The sequence below is a fragment of the Malaclemys terrapin genome, chromosome 6, assembly GCF_027887155.1.
Source record: "Malaclemys terrapin pileata isolate rMalTer1 chromosome 6, rMalTer1.hap1, whole genome shotgun sequence".
In the NCBI taxonomy this organism is placed as follows: domain Eukaryota; kingdom Metazoa; phylum Chordata; order Testudines; family Emydidae; genus Malaclemys; species Malaclemys terrapin.
In genome coordinates, this window is record NC_071510.1 from 108,341,094 (window position 1) to 108,362,630 (window position 21,537).

Genomic DNA, 21,537 nt, shown 5'->3' on the forward strand with positions numbered 1-21,537 from the left:
CCGGGCTCAGGTGCAGGAGAGGGTACAGGATGCTGGCTCTGGGAGGGGGGTCAGGGCTGGGGCAGGGGGTTGGGGTGCAGGAGGGGGCACGGGGTGGTGGCTCCGGGAGTAGGCTCAGGGCTGGTTTGGGGTGATGGCTCTGGGAGGGGGCTCAGGGCTGGGGGTTGGAGTGCGGCCTCCTGCCGGGCAGCACTTACCTCTGGCAGCTCCTGGTTGGTGGTGTAGCATGGCTGCCGCTAAGGCAGGCTCCCTGCCTACGCCAGCCCTACACTGCTCCAAAAGGGGCCAAAGTGCCCCTGGGGGCAGGCGGGTGGCATGTGGCTCTGCGCGCTGTCCCTCTCTGCAAGCACTGCCCCCGCAGCTCCCATTGGCCATAGCTCCTTGTTCCCAGCCTATGGGAGCTGCAGGGGCAGTGCTTGCAGGCAGGAGCAGCGTGCGGAGGGAGATCCCTGTTCCCTTGCCATGAGGCTGCGCTGGCCACTTTCGGGAGCGGTGTGGGGCCGGAGCTGGCAGGGAGCCTGTCTTAGCAGCAGCCCCGCTGTGCTGGCGGAGATCACAATCGACCAGTTGGTGACCACAGCTGTAGACTGTGAACTCTGAGCCCACCTCCGAGGATACTGCTTCTGAGTCACCTAGAATGGAATCAACATGAGCAAGCACTCGAAGAAGAAAAAACAGCTACCTGCCTTCTGTAACTATTATTCTTCGAGATGTGTTGCTCATGTCCATTCCATTACCCGCCCTCCTGCCCCTCTGTCAAAATTGCCGGCGAAAAGGAACTGAGAAGACGTAAGATCAGTGTTACCTGATATACCGATGCATGAGTGCGGCACTCAAGGGTGCACCACAGCCAACTCTATGGATAACGTAAAGAGAAAAGTCCCCAACGACTGTGCACATGGGCGCGTACGCACCTAGAATGGAATGGACATGAGCAACACATCTCAAAGAACAACAGTTACATTTTTTTTTCACACCCTGACTTGCTACGCACTAACTCACCATGTAGACAAGCCCTTAGGCATATGAGTAGCATTAGCTTAATGGGACTTCTCATGTGAATAGTATTGTAAACATTAGCAGGGTAAGGTTTTTAAAGATTTGCTGTTTACATGAACCGATTGAACAAGACTCAATTAGGGCTCCTTTGGCTCTTCTCACAACCAAATTATTTATTTAGTTGAAAATGTTTTGAATAAGAATATATTTATTAAATATATTAAATAGATATTTCTGTTTAAAACAATCCTTTCATGAATATTTCATATATAATTGTTTCATTTAAACAAAACATTAATCAAAAATACTTTTATCAAGTATGTGGGTTCTTTTCTTAGATAGTAAAAACAATAGAAGATTTAGGAATGGCTGCCAGTCCGAACTTGGGTGTAGCTTCCTTGTTCTCTGAAGGTGTGGGAGTTATTGATGAAGGTATGTGTCCTGCTAAATGGGGAGTGATGGGCCCTGTGCTGAATCATGGAATTTTGCAAATTTATTACCACTTAAAGTAATGTTACCTCAATTATAAAATTGGGGAAAGATCAGATTACCAATCAAGAAGAGGTAAAATGAAAGGTAGAAAATTAGAGTACTGATATAAGCGGAATTTACTCAACCACATTGGACTAGAAATTATTTATATACTTCTAATTGTTTCCATGACTAAGATGCAGGACCTGATCTTGGGTTTTAGAGGTAATGGTTCTTATTGCAGTTGTTTTGTAAAATTAACTGCAGGGCTTGCATTGGCTTCCACACTAATTTTGTAAGACATGATAATTTGGCCTCTGAATGTTTTCCCTACGTTGTAATAAAATTTCATTATTCATGCCGTTTTGGTGGCTAAAAGGATATATTACTACCCTTTGGCCTGATTTAATAAAAGGTCACATCAGTTAAATTGGTTTCTTAGTGGTGAGGTATTGATTATGTAATTGATTATTTTTGTCTAGAAAATGGATTGAAAATACTTATATGGGTATCTCTGCTGCACTGTACTGATTAATTGAGGCCAAGAGGGAACATATTATGATTTCATATCAGATATATGGCCAGATCATGGCTACATTCTGTATTGATACACAAAATTGATCCACGACCCACTGCACGGATGAGCCATAATTTAGTCCTTCACATGGGCAGGCTACCATGTACATGGCAACTCCAGGAGCCACAACGACTTCTGGAGCTCAGACTGGAGCAGTATGGCTCCATACTTCAACTGGTTAACTTTCAGCAGCATAGTGATCTGAATACATTGGGTTTGGGGTTTATTTTGGTTAGAAGGGTATATTAATCAATCCATAACACAAATTCATAAATATATTATTTCACTGCATTTTCTGGTTTTTGTCTGGATTTTTTTTACTATGTTTTACTTACTGTGTCTATTAATTCTTCCATTGCATCAGCACGTTATGTGAGCTCTGTGGATGAAGAAGAGGAGGGTTCAAGACCTGAATATTCTGTAACCAGTTATACAGCCTTGCAAGCTCACTCTCTTTCCCCTGCAACTTCATCTGCTAACCTTCTGAGTCGTATAAAGTCATCATCCGGTATCATTCTTTAATATACCCTTTTTCCCGTTTACTTGTTAAAAAGCAAGTAGACACATTTCTTTGTGTTGCTGCAATCTTTCTCATTGTCTGGCTATGCTGGAAGGAGGAGAGGAGACACTGCTTGTGGTTTAATTAGGCTGCAAATTTATTACTAAATGTCTGGAAGTACCCAGCATATAAAATTGTACAGTGCAGGTAATTTCATAATCATTTACCCAGGGAGGCTGCTGGGACCTCCTCCACCCCCCTTGAATAAGGGTTAATGGGGCTAAAGGGCGGAGGGGTTGACTCCCTGCCATACCCAGTCATAGGAGTCCCGACCTCACAGCAACCTGCCCTCCCACAGTTTCCCCTCTTTCAATGAATACCTCCTTTAAATCTTTCCCGAGTCCATTTTATCTGATCACTGTATCCATTTCCTACAGAGTATCTGCACTTACATAATGAGTTGTGACATCATAGCCTAATCCCCCCTTTCGTTCTTCCCTCCTCCCCAAAACTCCAGTCCACTGTGGGAAATGCAAAAAAAAAAAAAAAAAAAACACCTTGCCTTTGCCAAACTGGCAGTGAGGAAAAACTCCTTCCCAGACCCCCAAAAGGAAAAACTAGCATAATGCCCAAAGTGGATCATAACGAAAACCTGGTATTTCAGCTACTTATATTGTTGGAAAGGTGGGTGGTGCTCTGCCTGTCCAGGCAAAAAGAGGGCTTTCACGGCTCAGATATGAGCATAAACAGTCCCCCTCTCTTCCAATCACCTCAAGGAGGGGGTAATAGGTCAGCATCCCCATGCTAACCTGGGATGGAGCTTCCTCCGTATTGCAGATAACTCTCTGGCTCTCTAACCACCCTTAAAGGAGCAACACAATCTCTCTGCCAAGCCCAACAAAGGTCCTCATGGCTTAGTGTGCGATGAGATCATTAGCATTATGTGAAGTATCATGGTGGTAATATGTTCATAAAGATCAGTTTGCAAGTTTTCTCGGTTACTTGATTTATGCATTCAGGAGTGTAGAAGCACTGTTTTTGTAACCCATGCACACACGTTTAATGTACAGATGTATGTTAATGTTTGATGACAGTCCAGAGGGGTATTATATCCTGTGTTATGTCCAAGGATGCCTCCATTAGAATGTTGTTGAAGGAAAGTAAATAATTTTGGGTCTGATTCTGAAGCCAGTATCCCTTCCTTTTTATCTGCCCAGTGACTTGAGTTGAGAATTTAACTCCAGTCCACCACATGGCGATGAAATGTGTTGCCATATGTCAGTACTACCAGTTCCCTTAGCTGTATCCTAGCCTGAATGCTCATTTTATTTCATCTAGCCTCATTTCAATGTGCAAAGTAAATATTTGTACTGACATGACAATTCTCTTGCCGTTCTCTTCTTTCACATTCTTAGTTATTATATGCACACCTCTACCCCGATATAACACGAATTCGGATATAACGTGGTAAAGCAGCGCTCCGGGGGGGGAGGGAGGCCTGCGCACTCCAGCGGATCAAACCAAGTTCAGTATAACACAGTTTCACCTATAACGCAGTAAGATGTTTTGGCTCCCGAGGACAGCGTTATATTGAGGTAGAGGTGTACTTTTGGTGAGTGACTATGAATCTAGCTCTCAAGCTGTAGCAGCCTACCTAATGGTTTTAAAACAGTGATCCCCAAACTGTGGGGCGTGCCCCCCTGGAAGGGTGCGATGGGGCCCTGGCCAGCCCCCATGGAGGGCGGGGAGGGAGTGCCACCCAGCACTGCTCTGCCCCCAGCTCTTCTCTGGCCCCAACTGCAGCTCTGCTTCCGTCCATAGCCCCAGCTGCAGCTCTTCCTCCGGCCACTGCTCCACTCCCAGCTCCAACCCCAGCCACGGGTTGGACCCAGCTCTTGGCCCTAGCTCAGCTCCTGGCCCCAGTCCTGCCTCCCCTCCCAGCTCCACTCCTGGCCACGGCTCCTCTTACTGTTCTGGCTCCACTCCCGGCTCCAGCCCCAGCCCAGCTCTGCCCTCATTATCACTCTCTCTCCCTGGGCCAGCTCCACCTCGAGCCCCAGCTCCTCCCTCATCCCCAGTTCTGCCCCGAGCCCTACCTTCAGCCCAAGCTCCTCTGCTGAGCCAATTGTTCAGTAATGGAGGGAGGCGCGGACAGATTCCAATACTGATAAAGCGGGGCACGACGAGAAAAGTGTTGGCACCACTGTTTTAAAATCTCAGCTCCCAAGTGAGGTTTGCTTATAAGCAGTGAACATCAAATGATATAAAAAGCCAGACTGGTTTTATACCAGTTACTAAATTGTATTTAAAAGTAGAGCTGTACCTTCCAAACTAAGGGCCAAGATTGATCTTTGTTACGCTGAATGTCTCTGACCACTAAGTAGTAATAGTGATGCTAGATGATTAGGGCCCTACCACATTCATGGTCATAGGATTTTTAAAATAATAAATTTCATTATTTCAGCTATTTAAATCTGAAATGTCACTGTATTGTAATTGTAGGGGTCTTGATTCAAAAGCAGTTGTGCGGGGGTCGCAAGGTTATTGTAGGGGGGTCACAGTACTGCTATCCTTACTTCTGTACTGTTCTGGTAGAGGCACTGCCTTCAGAGCTGGGCAACTGGAGAACAGAGGCTGGGCTCCTGGCCAGCAGCTCTGAAGACAGAGCCGCTGCCAGCAACAGTGCAGAATTAAGGATGGCATGGTATGGTATTACCACCCTTACGTCTGCACTGCTGCCTGCAGAACTGGGCCCTCAGGCAGCAGCTGCCGCTCTCTTGCTGCCCAGCTCTGAAGGTGGGATGGGATGGTATTTTTGTCCTTCCTTCTGCACTGCTGCTGGTGGGACGCTGGCTTTAGAGCTGGGCGCCTGGCCACCAGCCACCGCTCCCCAGCTGTTCAGCTCTGAAGGCAGCGCAGAAGTAAGGGTGGCAATACCATGACCCCCCTAAAATAACCTTGTGACCCCCCCTGCAACTCCCTTTTGGGTGAGGACCCCCAATTTGATAAACGCTGGTCTCCCCCATGAAAGCTGTATAATATAGGTAAAAGCACAAAAAAGACCAAATTTCATGGGAGAAGACCAGATTTCATGGGCCATGACGCATTTTTACATGGCCCTGAATTTGGTAGGGCTCTATAGATAGTGTATTCCAAAATCCTGCCATGAGCACAAGGTAGTTAAGACTATACAATAGTACATATATTCATTATAATATAAACATATCAATTTTGAAAGTTTATATTTCATCTAACAAATCTGTATGTCTTGTTATATTTGCATAGAAATTAGATGTTAATGCATGTGTTTTAATTGATTAAAGCTATTTCTATTTCAGACATTCATATAAATGAAGATTTAGGTGATAGGTAAGTGTTTTGAAATAATCGCAGATTTTGTTAAACTGCATTGCCAACATTGTATTTCTAAAAAGCCTACTGGAAAATGGAGTATCAAACTGGAAATCTTATCTATACAGAAATCTAGGCATATATGTCATGCTTTTCTAGTCAGGCAGTTTTATATACGTAACCTGGATCAGAATAACCTTAACATGCACTAATATGATATGAATAAACATGTTTTATATAAGACACCATGCAGTCCACTAAAAATTATGTTTCTTTTGCACATTTGGAGTATTTAAGAAAGACATTACTAGTTTTTATGCATGTTTTTTTATGTTATTTTTATGGGCTAATTTTTGCTTTTGGACAAGCACACACAGCTTCCATTGAAATACTCATATAAAAAGGCAGAATTAACACAATGAAACCATTATAAAGTTATTGAATAAAAATGCAACCCAGCAGGCTGTAGTTCTGTATTGAAGAGGTATTTAACCATTGAATGAAAATGGATTCATGTGTGTCACAGCTAGAATATTGTTCTGTGTAACTCTAACAATACACATGTAGAAATATGGGCAACTTGGTAGACAAGAGTATGGGTAACTTGCTCTTGAATAAGGAGAATATTCTTGCCCACCTGAGCTCAAAAGTGAAGATTTTAAGATATTTTAATTTTAGTTTTTCTTGGAAATATATTCCTGTTTTAGTAACAACATTGTTTTTTCCTTAATTTGAGTTTTATAGACAATCCCCTGCAAATTACTGGACTAAGTGGTATTACTGATGTTATTGATGATCTTGTAACAGAGGGTGGCATTTCCACTACAGAACTGGGCATTACAAAAACACAGGCTAGAAGTATCTCCAGGTAATAATATAGCAGTCGTCTTCACTTCTGCTTTGTACTGAGTTACAGCAGCTATAATATTAATTAATGTAAATTAAATTGTTTAAAGTCACTAGTGTTTAAAACTTTAATAAAACAAGCAGCTTGTTGGTTAAAACTAGCATGATTAAATAAATGCTTTATAAAATGTCGTTGTCTCTTAAATATAATCCTACAAACGCTTCCACACATGCTTAACTTTAAGCATGAGTGCACTTCCATTGACTTCAGTGGCACTAGTATTCGAACAGTGAATACAATCTACTTAGCTTCCACAAAATGTGTGTTTAACAGGGGAGGTATAAATTTCCATATGAACACATTATTTTGGTGAAAAATTTCATAAGTGTCCACTAACTCTTTAAGAGATTCTCAGGCCAGAAGGGACCATTATGATCTATTTGTCTGACCTCTTGCATAATACAGGCCATAGAACTTCACCCCGTCATTTTTTTCAATAATTCAGTAATCAAATCCAATCATTTGTGTTTAAACTAGAGCAAATCTTTTAGAAAGAAATCTAATCTTGATTTGAAGGTATCAGTTTTATTTGGTTCAGTTTGGAAGTGCTCAACTTGAGGCCTTATTTTTACAGGAGCTGAATATCCATAGCTTCTGTTGACTGCATTTGGAGTTGCAAGTGCTTTATGCCTCTGAAAATCAGGTCCTAAATGTCTTAGAATGAGGGACTTGAAAAATGAGGTACACAAATTAGAGGACACGTTTGAAAAAAATTAGCTTTAGGACTTGTCTGTAAGGGGACTTCCAGGAAAATTAATCTGAATTAACCAGAAGTGTGAATTTGAAGTGGATTAGTTAAACCAGGGGTAGTCAATAGGCAGACTGTGGGCCAAATCTAGACAGGCAGACGCTTTTCAATGGATCGCAAAGGTAAAAACGGGCTGAACCCAAGCCAGTACTGGAGTCATGCCCACTCCCCACTGCAGAGCCCACTCAGGGGAAATGAGGCTGGGGTGGAGGATGACTTCTTCAGGTGCTTGTTCATGTCCATTCCAATCAAGTGCGTACGTGCGTGGCAGACGGAAGATTTTTCCCATAGCAGCATCTGTCGGGTCGGCCAGGGTGCCCCATGGAGTCACACCTTCATGGCGCTCCATATAGAGCCCTGCTGACCCGCCACCCCTCAGTTCCTCCTTATTGCCAGTGAGGGTTAGCTGGAACATCTCATAGCTCTTGCCTTGGCAAGCGCCGTTCACAGTGTCCATTGTATATAGTTCTTCATACCGTTAGTTATTAGTACTGGTAGTGTAGTTATTTTTAGCGGTTAGGTTTAATTTGGGGATTCCCCTCGTGGAATGCCATGGTCCCCGGGCTTTAAAACTTGTGAGGCCTGTGGCAAGTGCATGCCTAAAAATGACGCGCACTCCTTGTGCTTAAGGTGCTTAGGGGAGAGTCACCAGAAAGACCAGTGCAGGATCTGTCACGGGTTTTGCCCTAGGACTTTGAAAGACAGAGACCAATGTCTTAAAGTCCTTTTTATGGAGTCCACGCTCTGGCCCCAGTCAGACACCAGATCGGGGGGATCCCATGCCTATCACCTCCTCTTTCTTGGTGCAGAGTGCCCCAGCACCATCTACAGGGGAACCGGTGCTGAAAAGGGACTCGTGAGCCTCTCTGCACCGTCACAGCTCCTTCCGTGTACAGGCTGCGGGAAGGCACTGGTCACAATCGCTAGTGCCACAAAAGAAAAGGAGGCCGGAGAAGGGCCGCTCTCCCTCATCCAAGACCAAGGAGCCAGCCACTGAGAGATCCCAGTCGGGCCACACCACTTCTGCCCCTTCACCTGCTAGGGTCGCATCGACTCCTGCCCCAGTGGCGGTGCAGTCAAGTCCGGACCCTGCCTCCTTGCCAGGCCCATGGAGTCAACAGCTGCAGCTCCCATAGACTCTGGAGGCATTCTGGGCGGCCCAGGACTTGTTGTGCCTTACGGTGCCATTTTCTGCTCCCAGGAGAGATGAATCACCAGCACTGTCCTGTCCCTTGGTACCGTCAAGGGGAAAGCCAACTATGATGTCGTGGTGCTCACCAACCCCAGAGCACACACCCCCGGCCAAGGTGTGGGAGCCATGTGGGTCCCCTAGCCCACGCCATGAACTGTCGGTGCCTCGCAGTACTGCACCTCCGTGGTTCTCCTTCTTGGAGACATCGGAGTCTGACTACATTCACTCTGACAGGAGTAGGAGATCGAGGTCATGGCAGGACCAGGAGAAGCAAACTTAGCACCGTGGCTGGCGCAATGGCAAAACCTGACGCAATGGCCTTCTGGATGCCCTGGGCCTTCCACCAAATCGAAGGGCAAAGCCAGAGGTCCCATTCCAGAGTGGCATCAATAGCTTTGGCTAACTTTATACCACCTCCAGCTCTGTTGGCGCCAGCTGTATCAGGAGCGGCTCCAGCACTTTTCGATGCCGGGTTACCACCACTCATGGCATTGATATCGGCTCTCCCTGTACCGCCGCCTATTACAATGATTCCGTCAACATTGGCATTGGCACCAGCGATCCTGACACCGGCACCGACTCTTCTGGCATCAACAGTCTTCTGCAGTCACAGCACCCAATATCTATCACGGCACTGTCCAGCTGGACATCAATGCCCGGGAACCCCAGGCACTGCGAGACTCCCTGGGCACAGAGGGAAGGGAGCAGCCACTCCTTCCAGGGCTTTCTTCCTCTTCCTCGCCAGAAGAGGCTGTGCCGGGCACTTCCATAGCCCCGGCCCTAGAGGACAACAGGGTTCTGCAGCAATTGCTGCGGCAGGTTTCCAAGGGCCTGGGCATCCAGGCTGAGGATCTTGTGGAGGATGTTGATCCCATAGTGGATATTCTCGCCCCCTCTGGGCCTGCACACATTTCCCTGACCCTCATAAAAAACGTTTCTGACACCACAAAGACTTTGTGGCAGACCCCAACCTCATTCCTCCCTCCCCCTTCCCCCTCCCTCCCCCCGCCGGCTAAGCGAAATGAAAGATGCTATTTTGTGCCATCGACGGGCCACAAGCACTTATATACCCATCCTCCACCAGATTCCCTGGTGGTGGATGCTGCCAAACAGTGTGAATGCCAGGGCTACCAGGGACCCTCCCCAAAGAACTGGGAGGCAAAAAGACTTGACCTCTTCGGGAGAAAGGTCTACTTGACTGGTGGCTTGCAGCTCCGCATTTCGAACCAGCAGGCCATTGTAAGCAGATACTCCTCTAATACCTATAGAGCAATGACTACGTTTGCGGAGCTGTTGCAGGACACCCGCGCCGAGTTTTCAGCTCTGGTGAAGGAGAGCAAGCTTATTTCCCGAGCCTCACTGCAGCCGGGTGGTTGCGGCTACTCGGGTTAGGGCCTCAGGAGCTCCTGGCTACAGGTCTCTGGTCTGTCATATGAAGTCCAGCAGACTATCCAAGACCTCCCCTTTGAGGGCTCGGCTCTCTTTTAGGAGAAAACAAAAAAAAGGCTGCGTAGCCTAAAAGACTCAAGAGCCACCCTCAAGTCGCTAGGCTTCCACACTCCTTCCATGCAGCGGAAGCACTTCAGGCTGCAACCTCCTCAGCGGTTCTACCAACTGCAGAACTGACAGGACAGTTCCCAGAGGAGGAGCAGGAGTGGCAGAAAGAGACTGCACCCGTCCTCAGGCCAGGGCTCTGGCCAATCTAAGCCGTCTTCAGGCCAGAAGCAGGCCTTTTGAAGGCACGCTCGAGGACAGCACACCAGTACATAGGCTGGATCCAACCTGCCTTACCTTCTTGTCCCGACTATCCCCTTTCTACCCTACTTGGTCCCGTATCACATCGGACCGATGGTAGAAAGGGGATACTCCCTCCAATTCTTGGCCCTCCCATCCTTCCACCACCCTTTTCTGTCCCTCTTCAGAGAGCCTCCTCACGAGCAATTCCTTATGCAGGAGGTGCACTCGTTCCTATCACTGGGAGCAGTGAAAGAGGTTCCTCAGGAGTTGAAGGGCAAGGGCTTCTACTCCTGGTATTTCCTAGTACTGAAAGCCAAAGGTGGGCTCAGGTCCATCCTAGACCTGCGAGAACTCAACAGGTTCATGAAGAAACTCAAGTTCCGCATGGTCTCTTTGGCCTCCATTATCCTTTCCCTGCATCCAGGGGACTGGTATGCTGCCCTCAACTTAGAGTGACCAGACAGCAAATGTGAAAAGTCAGGACAGGAGGTGGGGGGTAATAGGAGCCTATATAAGAAAAAGACCCAAAAATCGGGACTGTCCCTATAAAATCAGGACAACTGGTCACCCTACCTCAACTTGAAGGACGCATATTTTCATATAGCAATTACACCGTCCCACAGAAGGTACCTCAGGTTTGTGGTGAACAACAACCACTACCAGTTCACAGTCCTCCCATTTGGCCTGTCAGCGGCGCCTCGAGTATTTACCAAGTGCATGGCAATCGTAGTCGCGTTCCTGCTCAGCAACAGGTACAGATGTTCCCGTACCTCGATGACTGGCTGATCAAGGGCTGCTCCCTGGCCCAAGTGGAGGTAAAAGTCAACTTCATAAAAACGACGTTTGATGAGCTGGGCCTTCTCCTGAACATAGGGAAATCTACGCTGTGCTTGGTTCAGCGGATAGAGTTTATAGAGGTGGTACTGGATTCGACACAGGCTAGAGCATACCTCCGAGAAGCCATGTTTCAGGCCCTGGGTGATATCATTCAAAGTCTCAGGCAGTTCCCCATCACCACATAAACGAATTGTCTGAAACTCGTGGGACACATGGCCGCTTGTACCTATGTGGAACAACATGCCAGGCTCAGACTCCAGCCGCTTCAATCGTGGCTAGCCTCAGTGTATCGGCCGGTTTGGGACAGTTTGGACAGCGGCGTGACTTTGCCTCTCCTGGTCCTCGACTCACTCCTGTGGTTGCTCGACCTGCAGGTAGTGTGTGCAGGGGTCCCCTTCAACAGTCCTCAGCCATCCCTCTCACTAGTGGGGGCCTTAGGCTGGGGAGCACATCTGGGAGACCTCAGGACTCAAGGCCTCTGGTCTCAGGCGGAACTCGCGCTCCAACTCATCAGAGAGCTGAGCATGGTCCGCCTAGCATGCCAGACTTTCTGAGCCCACTTGACCGTGAGATGTGTATCAGGTATGACAGACAACACCACGGCGATGTTTTATATCCACAAACGGGAGTGCATGCACCTTTTCTCTGTGCCAGGAAGCCATCAGGCTTTGGGACTTTTGTGTAGAGCATTCAGTACACCTGCAAGCATCGTACCTCCCTGGAGTACAGAACGAGTTGGCGGACTATCTCAGCAGGTCATTCTACGGCCATGAGTGGTCCCTATGCCTGGATGATTCAAACTTCATCTTCCACTGGTGGGGTTTTCCCCAGATAGACCTGCTCACCACACGACACAACAGGAAGTGCCAGTAGTTTTGCTCTTTCCTGAATCACAGCCCAGGCTCTATTGTAGATGCATTCCTCCTTCCGTGGGGAGGCTATCTCCTATATGCATTCCCACCCATCCCTCACGTTCACAAGGTGCTCCTCAAGGTACGGAGGGAAGAAGCTTCAGTGATATTGATAGTACACATCTCTCCTGGAGATGTCCGTGGAAACCCCAGTCACCTTGCCTCTCTTCCTGGACTTAATAACTCAGGATCATGGCCATCTCCAGTACCTGAGCCTCGAGTTATTGCACCGCATGGCATGGAAGCTCCATGGCTGAACCCGATGGAGCTCTCCTGGTTGGACTCGGTTAGACAAGTTCTCCTTGGCAGTAGGAAACTCCCCACTAGGGCTACCTACCAGGCCAAATGGAAGAGATTTTCAGTCTGGTCGGAGCAACACTGTCCGCTTCTGATGCTTGCCTCTATACCACTTATCCTGGACTATCTTCTCCATCTTAAGCAGCCGGGGCTGTTCGTGTTGTAAATAAAGGTTCACTTGGCCGCCATTTCTGCCTTCCATCCAGGCGCGAAGGGCCGGTCAGTCTTTGCCAACCCTATGGTCAGCCATTTCTTGAAAGGTCTTGACAGGCTATACTCACACGTTTGACAACCGGTCCTGGCCTGGGACCTTAATCTGGTCCTTTCCAAACTGATCGGGCCACCCTTCAAATTGCTGGCGACTTGCTCTTTGCTCTGTCTCTCATACAAGGTGGTGTTTCTGGTAGCAATAACCTCAGCCAGGAGGGTGTCTGAGCTCAAAGCAAACATCAGAGCCCCCATACAAGGGTGTTCTATAAGGACAAGGTTCAGCTCACGCCACACCTAGCTTTCCTCCGAGGGCTGTCTCCCAATTTCACATCAACCAGGACATCTCCCTCCCAGTGTTCTATCCTAAGCTGCACTCAAGCGGCAAGGAACAGAGACCTCACTCATTGGACATTCTCCGAATGCTAGCCTTTTACACTGAGGGAATTAAACCGTTCCAGAAGTCAATCCAACTGTTCGTGGCTGTGGCAGACAGGATGAAAGGGCTTCCACTCTCCTCTCAACGAATTTCATCATGGGTCACGTCCTGCATCCGAGAATGCTACAACCTGGCAGAGGTGCCTGCCCCTTCACTCACAGCGCATTCCACGAGGGTGCGAGCTTCTTCAGCAGCGTTCCTGGCGCAGGTTCCCATCCAGGAAATATGCAGAGCAGTGATGTGGTCCTCAATACATACCTTTAGATCACATTATGCTATCACCCAGCAGGCCAGAGACGACCTGGCCTTTGGTAGAGCGGTGCTCCAGTCAGTGGACATCTGAACTCTGACCCCGCTTCCGGAACTTGTGCGTGGGAGTCACCTGATTGGAATTGACATGAACAAGCACTTGAAGAAGAAAGAATGGTTACTCACCTTCTCATAACAGTTGTTCTTCGAGATGTGTTGTTCATGTCCATTCTGATACCCACCCTTTTACTCCTCTGTTGGAGTAGCTGGCAAGAAGGAACTGAGGGAGTGGTGGGTCGGCAGGGCTCTATATTGAGCGTCATGAAGGCGAGATTCCAGGGGGTGCCCAGGCCGACCTGACAGATACTGCTAGGGAAGAAATCTTCCGGCTACTGTGTATGCGCGCACACACCCCTGATTGGAATGGACATGAACAACACATCTCGAAGAATAGTTACAAGAAGGTGAGTAACCGTTCTTTCAGGAACCGCTTAGGGGCGAGTGGTGGGGCTGCAGATATCCCCGGCCAGCTGATTGTCTCTCCTCCCCCGCCCCCCCTGCCCCCCCGCCAAGAGAGGGCAGCTCTGGGGCCCTAATTCAAACTCTTTTCTGGTTTCCCTGGAGACGGTGGTGCCAGCTGGGCTATGATGCCGCAACTCATGGGCCCTGCCAGGAAACCCAGTAGGGTTGCCAACCCCCCCAAGATTCTCCTGGAGTCTCTAGGAATTAAAGATTCATTTTTAATTAAAGATTGTGTGTACATCCCCATTCAGAAATAAAGTGACCTTAACTCAGTTTATATTTATTCACTTCCAGAGTGAATAAACCTAAATCAAATTAAGGCCACTTCAATTCAGAATAACAGTTTTCACACAGGGGTTTAATGCTATTTAACTAATCCACTTCAAATTGACACCTTTAGTTAATCTGGATTTATTTTCCTGGATGTCCTCATGTAGACAAGCCCTTAGTTTCTCTTTGTCAGTTTTTCCATTTATAAAATGGAGATAATACTTATCTACTTACTTACCTTAAAAAGGTACTTCAAGGATTATTTATTTCGTCTATTTCTAAAGCACTTGGAAGACAAACTTCTATATAAATCCTAAGTAATGTTAATAATATTTATTATTGGCTATTACACTATCGTTAAAAGACTCAAAAAGGTATTGACTTATTAAAGAGAGTCTTGGTTAAATTTTATGATGAGCATCTTAAATTACCATTTCCAGTTGTTCTGCAAAGGGTCCCATTAAGATTATATTGTTAAAAATAAAAAACCTTTTCCTCTATTTAAAACAACTTTTCAATCTTAGCCAAATGTTCTTGTTTATGTGACCCTATGTAGTGGCATGTGAAAAGATAGATGATGATATCTATCTAATCTAGTTCTCTATGCCATTACTATATATTTAAGAAAAATTAAAAATTCTTCTTTTTATCTTTTTCCACCTTTGTGCCAAGAACAATTTGTATTTAAAGCTTTGCTTCCAGAGCATTATTTGTATGTAGCCTAAACACACAACCAAAAAAAAAAAAAAAACCTTTAGAAAACCCCTTGAAAAATATTTGCATGCCAGGATTTCTAGTAAGTTACACTTTTTATATAATAAATTACTATTCTAGCTGATCATTATTTAGGCTTTTTGTGTCTGAATTTTAGTATATCACTATATATCGGTGTTTTCATGTGACCCTCATCACTATAGTTTAAAGGACACATACTGAATTGTTTCACGCTTATACCTGTCCTTAGAATCCATGATACTGCAGCTGGACAGTCTCCAAAAACAGAAAGAGAGAGAAAAGAGATACAAGCATGGATGAAAAGAAAAAGAAAGGAAAGACTGGCAGAATATCTTAAAAAACTGGATGAACAAAGAGAGAGAGAATATAATCCATTTAATTTGAGAAATAATATGGTAAGATTACTGGGTGTCCGGAATAGTCACTGTTGCTTTAATATGAGTTAGTGTGGCAAAAAAATATGAATTTCTTTTCATGGATTGGTATAAACTAAGTCTGAGTTGGGTAGTGTAAGTCTGGAGTGATGGTTAATAATCAGTGATTATTTGGAAAACTCATTGGATAACTGTGTGTTTACAAAATTTCCTACATTTAGGTTGTTGGACTGTTGAATTTTGAGAAGGATGATGATGATTTGAGAAAGATGAATACCACCCTAGTTGTGTCAAGGGTGGTAGGTAGGTAGGTAGTTGGAACTAGTAAATAATAGGATATTTGTAACTGTTCCTCTCACTCTTCCTTGTTGTTGGAGGTGACTAAGGTCAGAGGCAAATGGGCTATTCTCACGATATGTCACCCCCTGACTACAATGGAAGAGGCTCTGATACCTTTAGATGAAAAGTTTCTTTCATCTTTCATTAGAAGATACCTGTCTTTCAAGAGCAGTAAACGTTTGTTGTTAAGAAGGCCTGAACCTTTATTAATTCTGCCATCAAAGGGAAGCAAGACTGATTTAAAAATCTGAGCTTTTATGTGTGAGGCCAGTCAGATGTTGACATCCTTTAAATGGTGGTGATATGGCAATAATGGAAACTGTCCTTGACAGTGATGCATTCAGACATGCATGGCTACCTTCAGTTTTACACAGAAGTTCAATAGAAACTGGATGACTGGCATGTGTTAGAAGGAACCTAGACTCAGACAACTCACTGTTCAGTTTGAAATCATAAGTGCTCGGTACATTCAGAATCCAGGTTCTTGTCTTCCCTACTGGCAGAAACCTAAAGATTCCAAGTCCCCAACCACAAGCAGTATAAGACCTACAAAATTTACTTCAGAATGAAGAGCTAGCTTCAAAGATCGTTTCTATCAAAAGGAAATGAGGCCTGTATCCCTTATGGCCCCTGGTTATAAGGGCCGGTTACAAGAGAGGGGTCAGATACAAGGGTATTAGGCATTACTCACAGGGGCTTCAGCATTCACTTTAGAGAAATTACCCTGGAAACTACTAGTAGCCAGAGACGACAGAAGAGGGAGAGTCCTTCAGCTCAGCTGGGTGGGGATCTAAGAGTTAGGATCAGGGCTTTTCTCTGGATCGCCAATCTCCGTTTCAGTGGCTTTTACAAGCCCCACCACTGTCTGGCCAGCACCCTCTGATCTTGTAAGGCAGAGGGAGAATTTTGGCATTACAGCCACTACTAAGATACTTTCATATGAATTTGTTTACTGTTGGAAGACTGTAACAGGATTCCCAGGGTGCAACCTGAAACTGCAGGACTGCTGTGCCCCTTTAACTCTCCAGCTTGGGTTGTCTTTCATGATGCTTTGCTAGTGACAAGCAGTAAATCTCTCCACGGGCCGTGATCACTCAGTCCACTGCATGCAAGGACACACTCAGCAAAAATACATGAATGCTCTCTAAGCCACTTAGGAACCAAACACCAGCAATTCCCCCCCACCCTTGCACCCCAGAAATGTACTGTCTTACACTGCTCAAGACCTTCTCTTGAACAATGCAAGCTCATTTTAATTAGTTCGCCACTTCGTCAAAGGATAGTGGACACGCAGCAGCTCTTGTAATCTGAGCAGATTCCCCCAGCACTTTGGACAAACTCATTGGTAAGGATAAAACATCACAGTAAGTTTATTAACTACAGAAGGATAAATTGTAAGTGGTAGGCATAAAGGTCAGAGATAGTTACCTAAGAAAATAAAAAGTAAACGCATTCTAAATCCTAAACTTTCAGACTAAGCAAGATTTGAATCAAACAGCTTTTCTCATCCCACTGGATGTTGAAGGTAGGTTACAGTTGTTAATACACAGGCTGAATTTCCTTCTCAGCTTGGGACCAGTTTCTTCAATTCAAAGTCTTTATCTTCCCAGCATTCTTTTTTCCTTCAGCGTAGGTAGGGGAGGAGAGAGGTGGTCTCATGATGCCACTGTCCCTTGTACTCTCAATTCATGTCCCATGGAAGATACTGACCCAAACATGTCCTCGTGGGCCTTGTTGAGATACAGAGTTGAGCAGCCCTCATTGTATGGTGCTTGCACAACTGAGTCATAGAGTTAAGCAGTCCTCATTGTGTGGTGAGTGTGCAACTGTCTCTTACAGCAGGCGTTCTCAACCTTTTTCTTTCTGAGGCCCCACACAACATGCTATAAAAACTCCAGGGATGGGCTCAGGCATAGGTGCAGTTAGACTTCTATTTTGGGTGGGCAGGGGCCAGTGGGGCTCAAGCCAGCTCCGCACGTCGGGGTCCAGTGCGGAAGTAGCACCTCTAACTCCTGACTCACCTCAGCAGGCCACCTGCCTGTCTGGGTTATGGGGGGGGGGGGGCACAACCAAAAATTATAGCTGAAAGGTAGGGGGCTCAGCTCAAAAATTTTGAAAACAGCTCAGGGTGCAGGCAGGGGTGGGTAGCTAGGGGCTGTGTGCAGGCTGTGGGGTGGTAGCTCAGGGAGGGGTGGGTAGCTCGGGGGCTGTGTGCGGGCAGGGAGAGGGTAGCTCTGGGTGCACAGAGGGGGTAGCTAGGGGCTGTGTGTGGGTAGGAAGTAGCTCAGGAGCAGGGAGGGGGATAGCTAGGGGCTGTGTGTGGGTAGGAAGTAGCTCAGGAGCAGGGAGGGGGATAGCTAGGAGCTGTGTGTGGGTAGGAAGTAGCTCAGGGTGCAGGCAGAGGGGTAGCTAGGAGCTGCATGCCGGGAGGGCTTCCTTACAGTTCCTGTTCCCTGAGGGCTCTGCCAGGCACGGAGCCGGGGCCCCCACCCAGGCAGCTCTTACAGGCTGTGTGAGTAAAGGGGGCTGGGAGCTGAGGAGCAACTTCAACACCCCTCCCCGCACCAGGAGACCAGGGAACGCCATGGCTTCCTACTTCATGGCACCAGCTGCCCTGTACTGCTCTGGCTTCCCACCTCTGACATGGCCGGGGGGCGAGGAGAGAAGGAGATGGAACAGGGTGGTGGTGGAGCTGTCCCGGGACTGCCCTGCTCTTGCACTATAGTTTGGGAGGGGCAGCACTCCCATGTCCTCCCACCTCTGCCCATGAGCTCAGGACTTCTCCCCTGTGGAGAGCCCTGTGGCTTTGCGTTGGGGATTGGGGCTTCAACCCCATGGCGAGCACTGGGGCTCTGCGCTGGGGATTGGGGCTTCAACCCCATGGCTACTGGTTTCAGCCCCAGGGGAGGGTGTTGGGGCTCAGGCTCTGGGTTTTAGCCAGGGGGCCGCAGAGCCCCTGTTGAGAACTGCTTTCTTACAGAATTGTAAATATCTTTTTTATAATTCCCCTTCTGGTCAATGGTTCATGATCGTCACTTAACACCCATTTGGTTGTGAGCCACCCCTTTGTTGCCACTGGAGAACTAGCTGTGGGTGTTTCCTGGACACACAATATATTTCAATAATAACCAAATGGCAGACTATCATAAGTCCATATACAATTATGATACATATATTTTGGAAGAACAATGAGTTTCAGCAGATCATGACCTTCCATGCCTTGTATGAAATATCATAATCGTATACAAATGAGTATGGGGGTTACAGGGTGCTATTTTAAGATACAGTGTGTTAAAAGGACATAGGACCCACCATCCCCTATCTGCCATGTCACATGCTGTCACTTAGTCTTTGTTTATTTTATGCAGCTACTCACAGCAGGCTTCTGTATTCCCAGTTAATGCATTTCAGTTTAGTACTAACTTGTTGACTCAGAATCACAGTTTTAAAATAAATAGATGCACCTGGTATTGTAAATATCCCCTTATGCTTACAAACCAATATAGAGCTTACAAATTTGTCAATTTTTATCTATTTTCTTTCCCTCTGAAATATATTTTTCACTAAGAGTCAACCAGACTTTGGGGACAACATCATTGTCTCACCTAATAGGTATTTATAACCCAGTGATCAAGCCCATGAAGTCAGTTTTTTATTAAGCTTTTTATAATTTATATAATCTGCTTTCTGCGCATTATATGTACCATTAAATCCACAGTCATTTAAAAACATGAGCGTAAGGTCCTAAGAGATTATGGTGGCAATACTTAAGTGATTTTTTTTTTTTTTAGGCTAACAATTTACACATGTATTTTTTCCTTATAAGAGGTAGAAAATATGTCTTTTAGAAGTACTCATGAGATTAGGCCCCAGATTTAGGATTTATATTTAAAACATTTATTTTTTAACAAAACCTAGAATTTACTCAAAATTAAAATATTTTCTCCTGGAGTTTATAACTCAATCATTGCAGCATTGTGCTGCTGCATGAGAAATAGAAATAGAGACTTAAGTAGTCTGCCCTTGTCTAAGTTGAATGAAATGCAGCAAACAAATAAACAGCATAAATAATAAAAAATAAAACAAATTGTTAGTTCTTTCAGTTTTAATAATCTAAGGGGGCTTCTAACATAGGAAGAGGAACTTGTTCTTCTAAAAACAAAGGTGAACTGGTTTAAATAGTCATAGCTCCATTTACTTTATTTTCTACCATTTTAGAATCTGGCCCAAGATTTTTAATCTTTAAATTATTAGAACAGTTATGGCCTAATGTTCACTTCATCTGCCCAGCACTGTGGGTAGCAAGAGGAAGAAAGGAGTGGAAAAACAATTAAACTAGTGAACAGGTATAGTGAGTGATTACATATGACTACTATTAATTCTCCATTTCTGCACCTCAGTTTAACTCTTTGCTGAAGACCAGGCCAGAGTTGTCTTCTCAGGGCTTTTTGGAAACCATTACACAGAGTTAAACCCATGACTATTAAATGCAAAAACCTGAATGTAAATAGTAGTAACAGATTCCAGTCATCTTCAAAGAGAGAGTACAACACAATTGCTTAGTAAAAGAAAACAGTTACTAACCTTCCATAACTGTTGTTCTTCGAGATGTGTTGCTCACCCATTTCATGTCAGGCATGTGCACCGCACGTGTATTGTTGACAGAGATTTTTTTCCCCCGATGGTATCTGTAGGGCCGGTTCTAGTGCCCTCTGGAGGCCTGTGCTCATGCGCCATCATGCCGCCAGCCCCGTGCCCTTCCAGTTCCTTCTTATCATCATCTCCGACAATGGAGTAGGAGGGCAGGTCATGGAATGGACATGAGCAACACATTATTGAAGAACAACGGTTACAGAAGGTTAGTAACTGTTTTTTCTTCTTCGACTGCTTGCTCATGTCCATTACTTGTCTGGTGACTCACAACCAGTGCCTTTGGAGGTGGGCCAGGAGTTCACAGATGTGCCAGTTGCAACACAGCTCTTCCAAAACTGGCATTGTCCCAAGCCCGTTGGGTAATTGCACAGTGGGTCAGGAAGGTATGAATTGACGACCACGTTGCAGTCTTGTCAGTACCTGAGCAAGGAATGCTGCCGAGAATGCTTGTGCTCTTGTAGAATGGGCCTTTACTGCGGCTGGGGGTGGTACTTTCGCCTGCTTGTAGCAAGTCAGGATGCAGGCTGTGATCCAGGATGAGATTCTCTGGGATGACATAAGGAGCCCTTTCATTCTATCTGCTATAGCCTGAAAAGTTCAACTTGTGGAAGGACTTAGTCCTGTCAGTATAAAAGACCAGGGCCCTTCTAACATCCAAAGAATGCAGACACTCTCTTCCTCCGTACTGTGTGGCTTCGGGAAGAACACGGGCAGAAAGATGTCTTGGTTGATATGAAACTGCGACGCCATCTTTGGTAGGAAGGCTGGTGAGGGCGCAGCTGAACCTTATCTTTGCGGGGTGGGGAGAAGGATAAGGAGGATCTGAAGTCAAGGCTTGGAGTTCTGAAACCCTTCTGGCAGAAGTAATTGCCACTAGGAAGGTGACCTTCTATGAGAGGGTCAGCAGGGAGCAAGACGCCATGGATTCAAAAGGGAGGCCCGTGAGTCTGGATAAGACCAGGTTTAAGTTCCAAGGAAGAATTGGGTTGCGAACTTATGGGTAGAGCCTTTCCAACCCTTTGAAGAACTTTCTTGATACCCAATGGGCGAAGACTGATCTGCCTTGGATAGGAGCGTGGAATGCTGAGGTGGCTGCCAAGTGGACCTTGAGTGATGATGATGATAGATTTTGGTGCTTCAGACCAAGTAAATAGTCTAAGATTGACTGCAGAGAAGCTTGAGTCAGGCAAAGGCTCCGCTCAGCTGCCCAGCAAGAGAAACGT

At 46.1% G+C, this 21,537-nt stretch overlaps 1 protein-coding gene across 8 annotated transcripts in view; it reads left to right on the top strand.

Moving 5' to 3' along the window:
• The window catches only part of CPLANE1 (ciliogenesis and planar polarity effector complex subunit 1), a 183,073-nt gene that overhangs the window by 146,404 nt on the left and 15,132 nt on the right, over window positions 1-21,537 (top strand). For 7 of the 8 annotated variants that reach the window (XM_054032044.1, XM_054032045.1, XM_054032046.1 and 4 more), the window contains 5 exons: window positions 1,338-1,431; window positions 2,412-2,555; window positions 5,885-5,915; window positions 6,634-6,765; window positions 15,178-15,343. In XM_054032044.1, coding sequence (XP_053888019.1) covers window positions 1,338-1,431; window positions 2,412-2,555; window positions 5,885-5,915; window positions 6,634-6,765; window positions 15,178-15,343 — 567 coding nt within the window. Of the gene's footprint in view, window positions 1-1,337; window positions 1,432-2,411; window positions 2,556-5,884; window positions 5,916-6,633; window positions 6,766-15,177; window positions 15,344-21,537 lie in introns of those variants that run through there. The other variant, XM_054032051.1, reaches the window with a different exon arrangement.